The 13,020-nt window shown below is 44.3% G+C and overlaps 1 protein-coding gene across 2 annotated transcripts; it reads right to left on the bottom strand.

The window, feature by feature from the left end:
* Positions 1 to 1,230: 1,230 nt before the first annotated feature.
* LOC139014597 (glyoxylate/hydroxypyruvate reductase B-like) lies at positions 1,231 to 12,645 on the bottom strand. 2 transcript variants are annotated; one of them, XM_070421559.1, is made up of 6 exons: positions 12,563 to 12,645; positions 9,716 to 10,100; positions 8,140 to 8,311; positions 5,841 to 6,019; positions 4,968 to 5,064; positions 1,231 to 1,442 (listed from the first exon to the last, which is right to left on the bottom strand). In XM_070421559.1, exons 2-6 carry the CDS (start codon positions 10,095 to 10,097, stop codon positions 1,286 to 1,288), a joined length of 987 nt encoding a protein of 328 aa, XP_070277660.1. In that variant the 5' UTR covers positions 10,098 to 10,100; positions 12,563 to 12,645; the 3' UTR covers positions 1,231 to 1,285. The 2 variants fall into 2 exon arrangements, with proteins under 2 accessions (XP_070277660.1, XP_070277661.1); XM_070421560.1 differs by having other exon boundaries at positions 4,968 to 5,055.
* Between the last annotated feature and the right edge of the window lie 375 nt (positions 12,646 to 13,020).

Here is a 13,020-nt window from a genome sequence, read left to right as displayed (position 1 = left end):
GCGCGGGGCGGGGTGACGTGAGGGGAGGGGCGGGGCCTAGAGGACGGGTGGGCGGGACTTGGAGCGGCGGGCGGGGCCAGACGGCAAGGTGAATTTTTACCTCTTGGAAGCGTGCAAACCAGGAGACGGCTGGGAGTTCAGTTTATGTAACCTTCCTAAGGCCGACGCTCTATCCACTAAGCCAAAACAGTCAGGGCTCTTCTCCTCTCTTCTTTTTCCCTGGTGGTTCTCAGCCTTCCTAATGCTGCGACCCTTTAATACAGTTCCTCATGTTGTGGTGACCCCCAATTTCATTGTTACAAATTGAACATAATTAAAGCATAGTGATTAATCACAAAAACAATATGTAATTATATATGACCCCCAAAGGGGTCTCAACCCACAGGTTGAGAACCGCTGTTCTAAGGGTTTTAAGGGTGGAGATCTTAGGGTAGGTCCCAGGGGAAGATCTCAATAGAATATTGGACAGCTTTCCAGTCATGTCCTTTCTGGGTCAGGGTCTCCACTAATTGGTCAGCATCAGGAGAGGGGGTCATTAGTCAATGTAGCTGGTCCTGAGGTCAGCCATAGCTAGTTTTGCTGCTTTTCTGGGCCTGGAGCTGAAATACAGCTAAGGCCTATATTATCTCTAGGGAAGAAAGATCAGGTTTCCAAACCCATGACCAGCCATATGCTAGGGAGGAAAGGTAACTCTGGGACAAGGTCACCCTGGGGAGGAGGTCCCACCCTGTAGTTGTCCTTTGCTAGGCATCCAGGGCTTTCTGCCCTAGTGACCTTCTGTACCTGACCCATCGTCCTTGCTCTTCTCACATCTGTCTACTGCCTACCACAAATAGTCATTGCTTGAATGTTGAAAGAAACAAATGAACAGTGATTAGAATATGAGGAAGGCTACCTAATCCAAGAAGCTATGGGAATTTAACAAAATGGAAAGCAACAGCCCACTGGAAAATGCACACACCTAGCCCAGGGTTTTAATCCAAATTCAAATATTTGCAACTTCTGGATGTTAAACACATAACTGTGCTCAATTTCATTATGAATGATGATAACTTCCCTCGTAATGCTGCCTTGAGGATAAAGTGAGAATGCAATTAAGACACTTACCAGGCTCTCAATAGATGATCAGTATTGTTACTATTCGAAGTTTTTCAGATAAAATGATAGTAAACCAACCTATGTATTGGACTCGAACATAAAGACAACACACAAAATAATATTTTTCTCATTAGCCATATTATGGGAAAGCCATATTTAATCCCTCTGAATTCTCAGCCCACATAAATCATTTAAGTAGCACTTCATTAGGAATGGGAAGGCCATTGAGAGAAGCCAGGATACTTCCAATCAAATTTTCCATCATCTGCCATCTGGCTTGATGAGTTGCACTTCCAATGTGAGGTGTCAGAGTGACATTCTTCAACTTCAACAAAGGATGATCTCTGAAATACAGATGGGGAAGGCTACAGGAGGCTTATAGCATACTCTAAATTACACCTAGGTATGACCACCATTCATCTAACCCTAGTATGAGGAACCTTACATTTTGTGGTGCAAAACACATATTCTAACTGCATCCAGGCCATTAGCACATAACAGCACAAAATGCATGGTGGATTAAGTGGTAGATCAATGGGCCCACAAGACAGAATAGGGCATTAGGGTCACAGGTGCTGGCCCTGGGTCATAGGACAAGCAGAATGCACCTTTGATAAGGAGTGGCATCCAGAGGGGAAACTAGCAGATTAGAGGGAGTTTTTTTTCCCAGGAAGAAGGCAAAGGATGAGCGTCAGCCTGGAAAGATGAGGTTTTTAGTGAAGTGGGTCAGGCAGGCTAAACATAACGATGGATAACACTAGAACCCAGCATCGGGAAAGGGCTGTAACCTGACCCACCAGTGACTCCTGACTATTTTAATAGACAGAAGCCATAGTAGCCATGTGACCATCCAAGCTATTGAGGTTCAAGGGGCACACACTTGGGATCTATGGACCCCCAAACCTATGGAAGTTCTTTGGGGGCACTTGTCACAATGACTGCCCCAGTCCCCAGGACTGATCCACTTAAGGCATATCCTGAAGTATAGCTGGCAGGGATAAGAACTCTTCTGAAAACACTTGTCCTCCCCACAGGCAGGCAGTGGGCCCTGCTATCTGACAGCACATGTTAGAAAACACAGAGTGACTGGCTTTGTCCTAACTCAGTGGGTCGGCAAACTCATTAGTCAACAGACCCAAATATCAACAGTATAATGATTGAAATTTCTTTTGAGAGCCAATTTTTTTAAACTTAAACTATAGAGGTAGGTACATTGTCATTAACTTAATTAGGGTACTCCTAAGGCTTAGGAAGAGCCACACTCAAGGGGCCAAAGAGCTGCATGTGGCTCACGAGCCGCAGTTTGCCGATCACGGTCCTAACTGATTTGGAACCCAGAGATAACTGACTCATGACTAATTGTAACATCTGTCCATAATAATATCTGGGGTGAAGACCAGAGCCAATTTTTTGTTTGTTTTGCTAATCCTCATCCGAGGGTATATTTTTTTCTATTGATTTTTAGAGAGAGTGGAACAGAGGGGGAGAGAGAGAGAGAAACATCAATGTGAGAGAGACACATTGATTGGTTACCTCCTACATGTGCCCCAACTAAAGCTGGGGGTCAAGCCTGCAACCCAGGTTACGTGCCCTTAACTGGGAATCAAACCCACAACGCTTCAATGCATGAGCCAATGCTCTACCACTGAGTCACACAAGCCAGGGTGAGGCCAGAGCCAATTTTGTTGAGAAAGCATAGAAAATACCTCTGTAATTGTTATTGATTTGTTATGTGATGATATTGAATTATACCATAACCATATTGTGATATGGTGTAACACTAGCATTGTTGATAGAATTTAACTACCTCATGCAAATAAGTCATATGATAATACTGATATTATTGATCAATTGTATTGGGAGATTGAGTTAAAGCCCCCTCAGAATATGATACCAATGGGAAATGACTGGCCCAAGGAAAAACTAGATTTAGCTAAATAGCAGCTAATTTATTCACTAAGGGTATCGCATAAGTTCATCATAAGTTACAAAAAGTGATAGATCAACGGGCAAACAAACTACTACAAAAATACAAAAATGCATGTAATGGCTTTATAGGATGGGTTAGTTGTTGCTTAAATCTATCCTTGTCCCAAACTGGCTCTTCCAAATGTTCGGCATAGTCATACTGATACTTTGGCTGTTATCTGTCATATAAAAACTATAATAAATGTAGATGCTTCAATAAATGTGATCATTTTGCTGTAAGACAGCCTAGGTCAAGGATCACGGAATGGCCCATGTAGTAAAGGATTAACTCAGCAAGCAGGCTTAGAGTGCTCAAACCTGCACACTTCAAAGATAGGCTCCTGGGAGATAACTTCTGAACGCTTGAGATATATGAGTGTCACCTTATACTTGGGACCTGGAGCACAGCAAGATAGCTTATGCTAACAATGGTATTTGTGGTGAACGCTTGTTTTTGCTCACTTGGTATCCCGGCCGACTCTATGTCATTGTAACCTCTGGAGAGGCATGTGGGCACTCCATGCCTATGTGACCCCTTGACACTGAGGCTTGGGTGTGCTGTCAAACACCATTGCTGGAGTAACTACTATCCATACAACACCACCGAGAGAGGACAACTGGAAGCTCACGCCTCCTTTCTCCTGGACTCCACCTGATACACTGGTTACTTTTGCTGACTTTAATCTGTATCCTTTCACTGTAATAAACTGTAAGTGTGAGTATAAAAGAGTTTCTGAGTTCTGTGAGTCTTTCTACCAAATCATTAAGCCTGAAGATAATCTTGGGGCCCCTTACACTGTTGGAGAATGAATTTTTTCTTTTAAAAATAATCTTGTAGTAAATCCTGTGTAAGGCAAAGAATACTTATGCAGTATGATTAAATAATCCGAAAAATCCTTTTTTTTTTACAGTAATCAACAACAAAATGTCTCCCCCCAAAAATCAAGATGAAACCTCAAGTCTGTCTTATAAAGATAATATAGAAATTAGGAATTAATATGGATGTGTAAAGATTAAATTATTCATAAAATAATTGCTGAATCTCGTAGTCACAAAAATCATTTCACATGGGACGCTGGGAGCACCACCTATCGGAATAAATTGAACTTTGGGATATAACCCTGGTAGTTGCCCTGTGACTTGTTAGTGAATCTAATAAAAACCTCATTTTAGCAGACTAGACAGTAGGGGTGATCACATGACTTCTAGGTTTCTGAGTGGACAACTATCTAAAATGTTCATGATTCTTAATTTATATTGGAATTACTTTTTGTTCTGGATTAGTGGTGCTTACACATTTGTTCTCAGGATCTCTTTGCACTCTTAGAAATTGAAAACCCCAAAGAACATTTGTTTATGTGGAGACTATCAACATTTACTGTATTATAAGTTAAAACTGGAAAACATTAATACATACAATAATACAGAAGCACATATTCCTTTAGCTGTCAGAGTGTCATTACATATCCATGTGTCAATAGTAAACTTGTGAAAAAATATAAGTGGAAAGTAAATCACATTTGACAGTATTATGAATATAGTTTTGACTTCCCCCCTAAAAGGGTGTCAAGACCACCTTTTCAGAACCTCTATAATGCCATTCAGCTGATAGGAATTTGCTTAGTGGAGAGATATCAAAGTTGGAGGAAAGACTAACAGCATCAAGTTTCAAAATAAATGACAGAATCAGGGCTGTAGTCCTAACCGCCTGGATCTTGGAGGTGTGGAAGCAGAGGCCAGACCATCTGCAGAACTGGACAGGTCCCCAGAGGCCGGTAGGCCCCTCCAGCCAAGACCCTACAGTACCGTGAGAACACAGCTTCAAAAGCCAGAGCGGTGATTGTCTGGGGACCCCACCCCTCCATTTGGAAAGGACTCTAGATACTGTCTGGCTTCCTTACCTGGGCAGGGGCTCTGGGTACGACACATCCAGTGCTGCTGCTCCAATGACTCCAGTCTGAAGAGCTTCCACCAGGGCATCCTGATCGACTAACAGACCTGAGTTAACGACACAAGTCCTCGCCGATCACCACAGTGAGGCAGTGCTCAGGAAAGACACGCTGGTCACATTAGCTGCTATACCACATGCATCCTGACCCTGTCCAAGGTCTGACAAAGAGACCGTGAACTTCATTCTGCTGATTCTCTGTTGGACATTGTGAGCCTACCAGGGGCCATGCAGTGTGCTAAGCCCACACCGACAGAGTTGCACCAAACCCTCCAATAACCCGCAGAGTCCATACTCATTTGACAGGCAAGGAAGCCAAGTCTCCTCGATACCAACTGGCTCATTTCACCACACCACCTCCCCAAACAGTCCCCAGATACCCGTTTTATATTCACACTAAAAAACTAAACACCACAAGTGCAACCTATAACTGGCTACAAACACATACAGCACCACAAAAATGTCAAATAACTAAACTAGCACTAAGTTATTTTTTTAAAGTGAAGGCTCAGAAAATTCATCCCCTTACATTTTGCTTAATTACACCTAGAAGATCAAACTGTGATGTCCCCACCCCAAGTAGATGCCTGAACTTGGATTTGGAAACTCCCAAACTGCTGTGTTCTCATTTTTTAAATACTAATTTGAGGTTCAAAAAGATGTGAAGACAAATATCAGAAATATTTCTAAATAGAAGCTCACCACCCCACCAGTCTAAGTGGGTTTTTCAGCCTCTCAGGGAAAAGGCTAACTAGAAATGCTCAGAGTCCAGCCGGGGGCTTTCCTCCTGCATGGTTTCCTAGCCACACAGACAGCAGGCCGGTACCTCTGCCGATGTTGACGAGGATGGCCGTAGGTTTCATCAGCCTCAGCTCCCTCCTCCCAATCAGCCGCTGGGTTTGGGGTGTCAGGCTCATGGCCAACATCACAAAGTCTGATCGCTGAAGGAGGTCATCCAGCCTCTCACAGTAAGTGGCCCCAACAGCTTCCTCCTCCTCTGATTTCCTATGAGAACAAGGAGGAAAAATCACCTTCTCTAGTGAGAAATTCATCAAGTTGTGTCAGGAAGGACTTTCTGAGGGGAGCCGGGGACTCAGCCCTGGAAACCCCCTGGGCACCTGGCTTCTCAGAGCCGAGCCCTCAGTGTCTGCAGGATTTCACATCAGACCCACAGCTGCTTGAGACCAGGACCTTCTTCTAGTGCATCTTTGAACCCCCAGAGTCTGGTACAAGCCTGACCGTGCGTCAGACTCGTACTTTAAGTCATGTCAGAGCATCACTGAATGTGGGCAAACACATGGCAGTTTCCAGAAAAACAAACAAAATAAAAACAAAACAGGAGAGTCGCTGGGTGTGCTGTCTGTTAAACAGGAGCGAGGACCCAAGGGTCAGATGTAGGCAAGACTGTGTTTTGACTTCAGTTCAATCTGAATTCCTGCTTTGGCCACCCCAAACAGCTACTTAATTCCTCAACAGAAATTCCAAGCTTCAGGAGGTCACAGCATCCCAGGTAGCCACCACTGCCATACAAATATGAAATATAAAATTATACGAACCTGTCCTAACCTGTCTTAGCTGGGGACAGTTGGAGGAAAGATGAATGGCCAACCCACCCAGCTCCCTCCTCAATGCTCTGTCCACAGCACTCACCTTGTCCTGGAGAACTCTGGCCTCTGCCTTTGCCCTCTCATCACACTGAGAGTTGTCTCCATTTGTCTTGGTGCAATTCCCAGTCCATTGTGCAGTGACTGAAAAGGGGCATGGCCCTAACCGGTTTGGCTCAGTGGATAGAGTGTCCGCCTGGGGACTGACGGGTCCCAGGTTCGATTCTGGTCAAGGGCGTGTACCTTGGTTGCGGGCACATCCCCAGTAGGAGGGTGCAGGAGGCAGCTGATCGATGTTTCTCTCTCATCTATGTTTCTAACTCTCTATCCCTCTCCCTTCCTCTCTGTAAAAAATCAATAAAATATATTAAAAAGAAAAGAAAAGAAAAGAAAAGGGGGATGGGCTTGCCCCGGCTGGTGTGGCTCAGTTGGTTGGGCATCATCCCATTTGATTGCCAGTTCGATTCCCATCCAGGGCACATGCCCAGGTTGCAGGCTTGATCCCCATTAGTGGGCATGCAGGGGGCAGCCTATCAATTTTTCTCTCATCAATGTTTCTCTCTCCCTCTTCCTTCCTCACTGTCTAAAAAAAATCCAGCCCTAGCCGGTTTTGTTCAATGGATAGAGCCTGCAAACTGAAAGGTCTCAGGTTCGATTCTGGTCAAGGGCACATGTCCAGGTTGTGGGCTTTATCCCCAGTGGAGGACTTGCAGGAGGCAGCCAATCCATGATTCTCTCTCATCATAGATGTTTCTATCTCTCTCTCCCTCTTCCTTCCTCTCTGAAACCAATAAAAATATATTTTTTAAAAATTCATACAAATATTTAAAAATAAATAAATAATATTAACTCCTTTAAAAAAGAAAAGAGAAAGGGGATGAACTCTGATATAAAACCTCCCAGCTCACTGTGCCACCATGAATTTCTCATCAGCCAGAATTCCATTCCATGTGAAATTCCAGTCATGGGAAGCCACTGCAAGGTGGTGAACAATGGCCACCCTCTGGCTGATTTGCAGGGGGGACTGGGCATTCAAGAGCAGGCCATCAGCCCCTTAGGGTATGTGTAGCTGAAGTGAGAGACAACTTGGGTTGGTTGGAGGGTTGTTTGGAGACAGCACCAATAGGACTGAGTGTTGGGCTGAAGGAAATGGCTTTCAGATTGAATAAGTGAGTGGGTGAGCATATAGCTCAGTACTAAAGGTACCAGTCAAATTGCTCAGTGGTTATGGACTGCATCTCCCATGGTCAAAAATCACTGGAGAAGTAATAATAATAAAATAACAATTATAGGTGAGTTAAAATCTCTTTCTGGTGAAATTTTTTAATGGAAACAAGTCACAGTCACATTTCTAGGTAATCGTAATAACACCATGATCCCTTTCTGGACAATCAATCCCACTTTCTGGAAGAAAGAGTAGGGAGTCTTATGAAACATGGGGCGTCATACATCCAAGCCACATTCAAGGCAGTGATGGTGTACGTTCTGCTCCGTTCACCTCAAGTCCACTCTGAATCTCACCTGCGTTTCCTGTTGTGGTACAGAATGTTCATTTCAAATGCCCGGGCCCGCTGAGCGACCTTGTAACCAATACTGCCCATGCCGATAATCCCCAGGGTGGACCCCGTCACTTCCTGGCCCAGCCAGTTCGTGGAAAAGTTCTTTGTATCTGGTGAGGTGGCCAATTGGTGACCTAAGATACATGAGAAGACAGTGGAGAGTGGAGATGGTACATCACAGAAACCCACAACCCTTCCTGGGACCTTTTGACAAAGTCATAAGGGTATAGGATGCTGGTGGCAGACCATGGCTGTCATGCATTTTTATGTGACAGCTAACAAACGGTTCTGCAGGGAATCAAAGGGAACAAATGGCAGTGTCCTCATAGCAAAACCAGCACTTCCTGGTGGAATGCTTTAAAAGAGAAATTCTTTTCACATCAAGGAAGAATTTCTGGTTAAAATTGTTTTGGGGCCCAGTGGTTGAGCATCAGCCTATGAACCAGGAGGTCACAGTTCAATTTCCTGGTCAGGGAACATGCCCAGGTTGCAGGCTCGATCCCCAGGGAGGCCATGCAGGAGACAGCCGATCAATGATTCTCTCTCATCATTGATGTTTCTAGCTCTCTCTCTGTCTCCCTTCCTCTCTGAAATCAATAAAAAATATTTTTAAAAAAAGAAAAAACTTGGTTTTGGGGTGTGTGTGATTGTATATGTGTGACTATGTGTGTATGTGTGACTGTATGTACATGTGTGACTGTGTGTGTGGGACTGTGTACATGTGTGAGTGTGTATGGTTGTGTGTATATGTGTGACTGTATATGTTTGTGACTGTGTGTGGGACTGTGAGTATGTGTGGGTGACTGCATATGTATGTGTGTGAATCAGCATCAGAAACAGAAAGAGACTACATCTTGCTTCTCTCTCTTCAATCCCTTCACAACAAAGCTCCATCAGGAGGCTGGGCGAGTGTTGAGCTGCTACCCTGCCTTTTCTGGGGATGCCTCCAGAGATGTCCAGTGTGTGGACAGATGGGATTCTGCCTACTCACTTGGAGGCCTTCACCCCCTGGTGGCATGCTGACCAGTCAGTGAATGACCCCCTGGCATTTCCCAGTGGTGCTGAATTAGCGCGCACACACACACACTTCCCACCTGTTATGTGAGTGAGAAGCATTTGGTGGGGCTGCCAGCAGACAGACTGCTGAACTACTTGTGCCTGGGACTGGGCCTGGTGCTGGGCCTGGGCACCAAGTGGGCTGCAAATGACCAGGAGGGGTTCCAAATAACAAGTGCCACCAAATCCTGGATGCAGTGTAAAGAAATCAGGCCAGGAAAGGATTTGAAGTTTGAAGGTAAAATTACATTTGTCATCTATAATAATAAAAGCATCATATGCTAATTAGACCGGATGACCTTCCAGATGAAGCCGGGCTGCAAGGGAAGCCCAGGTCCCGGTTGCCAGAGGGAAGCCGGTGCCAGCAGCTGGGGGAAGAAAGGCCTACTCTTGCACAAATTTCATGCATCGGGCCTCTAGTGTATTAATAAGTGTCTGCCATCTGATCTCTCAGAAAAACCAGCATCTCCAAGATGATTTACCTTCCACCACTCTCCGGGCTGCCGCCAGCAGTAAGGCCATCCCCATGTCTGCCGTGGGACTGGAAACAGCCTGCGGTGTGTTGGCCACCTTCACACCAAAGCTGGCGATGAGCTTCAGGTCCAGGTGGTCTAAACCGGCTCCTGCGTTGGCAACAATCTTCAAGGCAGGCAGGCTCTGCAGGAGCTCCTGATCAATAGCTGGCTTTCTGTTCCAGATATATACAGCCTGGATCTTTGGACCCACTTGTGTTTTATTTTCTAGCAGGTCTTGCACGGTAATGAGATTAAAGTATTTCTGCAACTCTCTAACATGATCTTTACATATACCAGATGGCCCTTCAAATCCAGACACCAAAACCCCTGGTAGGTCCTGATCCCCCATGGCCTGCAGAAAGACAACCATGATTTCTGCTATCAAAATAGAGTCTGTAAGAGAACAACCCATGTGCTCTCCTGCGACTCTTCAGATTTTCTACATTACAACAAGGCTGCAATTCATTATAAAAGTCAATAGTCCCAGAGCTCTGAAGGCACCAGTGTCTCCATCACACCCTCTGAGCTGCCTCCAATGACATCCTCCTGGTAACCATGCATTGGTGTAACCGAAATCCTGCTTCTAATGAAGAGAAACGGCAGAGTGATGTGTTGGGAGATCACTGCCTGTCTGCCCTCTCTCAACGCTGGGAGGCAGCCTGTGCAGAGGCCATGACTGAGCTTGGAAGCAGATCTAAGAGGCCTGCCAACAACTAGGTGAGCCTTGAGATGACTGCAGCCCTGGTCAATACCTTGTTTAATGTTTCATGAAAAACCCTGGGCCGGAACCACTCAGGTAAGACACTCCCGGATTTCTGACCTGAACATCTGGGAGATAACAGATGTTTGCTATCTCCAGCCACTAAAATTTAGGATAATTTGTTATGTATGCAGCAATAACTACTAAAATTGTCTGTGAACAAAAATGGGGTTCTATAGGAAGTAACCTCACAGAGTGATTGGGTCATAAACTCCTAACTGGGCAGGTCACTGCAGTAGTCACGGGAAGGCATATAACTTTTTAAGTAAAAGGTTTATCTTTGCCTTACACAAACCCTGTCCATTGTTTTTTTTTTTATTGTTTTATTGCTTAAAGTATTACAAAGAGTATTACATATGTCTCCTTTTTTTCCCCGCCCTTGTTTTTATGTGTCTAAGCTAACATACCTTTGAAATGCTAGATTAATCCTATTTTTGAGAACCCCTGAAGTGTGACCACCCTCAAGAGGGCACAGTGTAGTCAACTCCCCTGTAATCCAATCCCCCACTTGCTCTCTCCCACCTTCATTGAATATTCCTTACATTCCCTCCTTGGTTCCAGATGCAAAAAAACCTGAAAACTGTCATTCTGGGGAGCACTTGAGATCTTGTCTCTAGCAATAGTCAGTTTTGTCTCAAATAAACTCTTATAAATATTCTCTACAGGTTTGGAAGTTCTTATGTCGACATGACCTTTTTTTTTTTTTTACTGTGACAATAAAAGATATTTGTTATCTGTCAAATGAATGAAATAAGGTTTTACATTCCCTGTTACTGCTAAAAATAAGATATTTTTGACATTTCATAGCTTTCCTACAAAAGTAAAACCTGTTGTGTTTCAAGAATTGAGGTTAATGAATGCATCTTTGGGTCATGACTAAAAATGTTTAACATTTGTTTAAAGCTGAGAGTGCAATTGGTTTAAAAAATTTTTGGACTTCAAGATAAGATTTTAGTTTACTTTTGCAGAGAGGAAGCATGATTCCTGATCACTTTGTATTCAACTTTCCATTAGCATTGGTTAAAGAGCAATGACATACATCCATCACACCATTATTGTCAGTGGTTTTATGTGGAAAAGACTCAAGATTCTCCAAGTGACTCATGGCTGCTCCAAATAATAAGAGGGGCTGAGATTCCCAGTTGAGAGAAATGGAAGTAACAGTGATGGGAGCACCAGGCAGATGCAGGGCTCATGCCTTTCTTGGTCTCTTTCTCTTGCACTGGACTTTGACCATCTCCAATCATGGGCCAGAGTCCAGCAAAGGAGCATGAGATACTTTATTTGACTGACAATTATCTGATCAGTGCATGACTAGATAAGGGGACCCAAAAGATTAAAATATGCCAAAGGGTTTACAGATTCCTTGACAATTGTGAAGTTTCTTGAGTTACCAGATATCAACAAATCCAATATAACTTAAAACCAATACTATCACAATATATCTCTTCAAAAACAGGTGCTAAGCTCCTAAAATATTGGATTCATGTAAGGGTGTAAACCAGTGGTTCTCAACCTTGGCTGCACATTAGAATCACCTGGGAATCTTTTTAAAATCCTGATTTCTAGGCCTCATCCTCCGGAAATTCTGTTTCTTTGTTATGGGGTGGGGCCACAACATTAGTAACAAAGAAACAGAATTTCCGGAGGATGAGGCCCAGAAATCAGGATTTTAAAAAGATTCCCAGGTGATTCTAATATGCAGCCAAGGTTGAGAACCATTGGTGTAAACTATGAACTAAAATATGATGTGGGTACCACAAATTTTACCCATTTATAAGCTTAATGTGCCATTGCCTTAGCAAAATAATAAACACCTGTCCAAATTTACCTCTAAATTCTGGCAGAGTCCCTGAAGCCACCTTCATCCTGCCTCAAATGAGGCAATGTTGCATTTCCCCAGTTAAATCCTTTAGGGTCCTGCTATGCAGGTCAGGATGGGTTTAGGATTTAAATGCCTGTCACAGGGGAGGTCTGGGGTCAAAGCCATGCCCATGCTTCAGAGCTCCATCCAGTCTTCCGCCCTCGCCACAACAAACTAGGGGCACACTTACCTTTCCAAAGGACTCGAGATCTCAGGGACGCTCTGGTGGAACCCAGTCTCCCAGGCAGGTTCCTCGCAGAGTCAGAGATTACAGTGACTTCCCACCTGCCTAACACACCTTACCCACGTCTCCGCCCCGCTACATTTAGCCCAACCCCAGTCCCGCCTCTGCCTGGGACAACACACCCCACGCTAAGCAAGGGTGCCAATGCAATTTGGTGGGGAAGGAACAATCTTTCCAAAAAACGCTGTGGAACAACTGGATATCCACATGTAAATGAATGAAGTTGGTGTAGCCGGTCAAGTGGAATGAGAAGTTAACTAAAAGAGGAACGTTCTGCCAAGAACAGACGGGCCACGTCAGAACAAAGTGTTGCACGCAGCAAGATTTATTGTTCAGAGGCAGAATTTCTTTGAGGTGATAAATAGTCGAGCCACGTCAGAACAAAGTGTTGCACGCAAGATTTA

Source organism: Myotis yumanensis, unplaced genomic scaffold, assembly GCF_028538775.1.
Source record: "Myotis yumanensis isolate MYYU_CA2020_CCGP unplaced genomic scaffold, mMyoYum1.0.hap1 SCAF_7, whole genome shotgun sequence".
NCBI lineage: Eukaryota > Metazoa > Chordata > Mammalia > Chiroptera > Vespertilionidae > Myotis > Myotis yumanensis.
The sequence above is the reverse complement of the archived record's forward strand: the minus strand, read 5'-3'. Positions and strand labels throughout refer to the sequence as shown.

Excerpts from the sequence above, each read along its gene's own strand:
- LOC139014597 (XM_070421559.1), bottom strand. The coding sequence starts at position 10,097 with ATGGGGGATCAGGACCTACCAGGGGTTTTGGTGTCTGGATTTGAAGGG. Across the intron at positions 6,020-8,139 it reads TACCACAACAGGAAACGCAG|GAAATCAGAGGAGGAGGAAG; the intron begins GTGAGATTCAGA and ends TTGTTCTCATAG. Across the intron at positions 5,065-5,840 it reads CCTCGTCAACATCGGCAGAG|GTCTGTTAGTCGATCAGGAT; the intron begins GTACCGGCCTGC and ends TCGTTAACTCAG.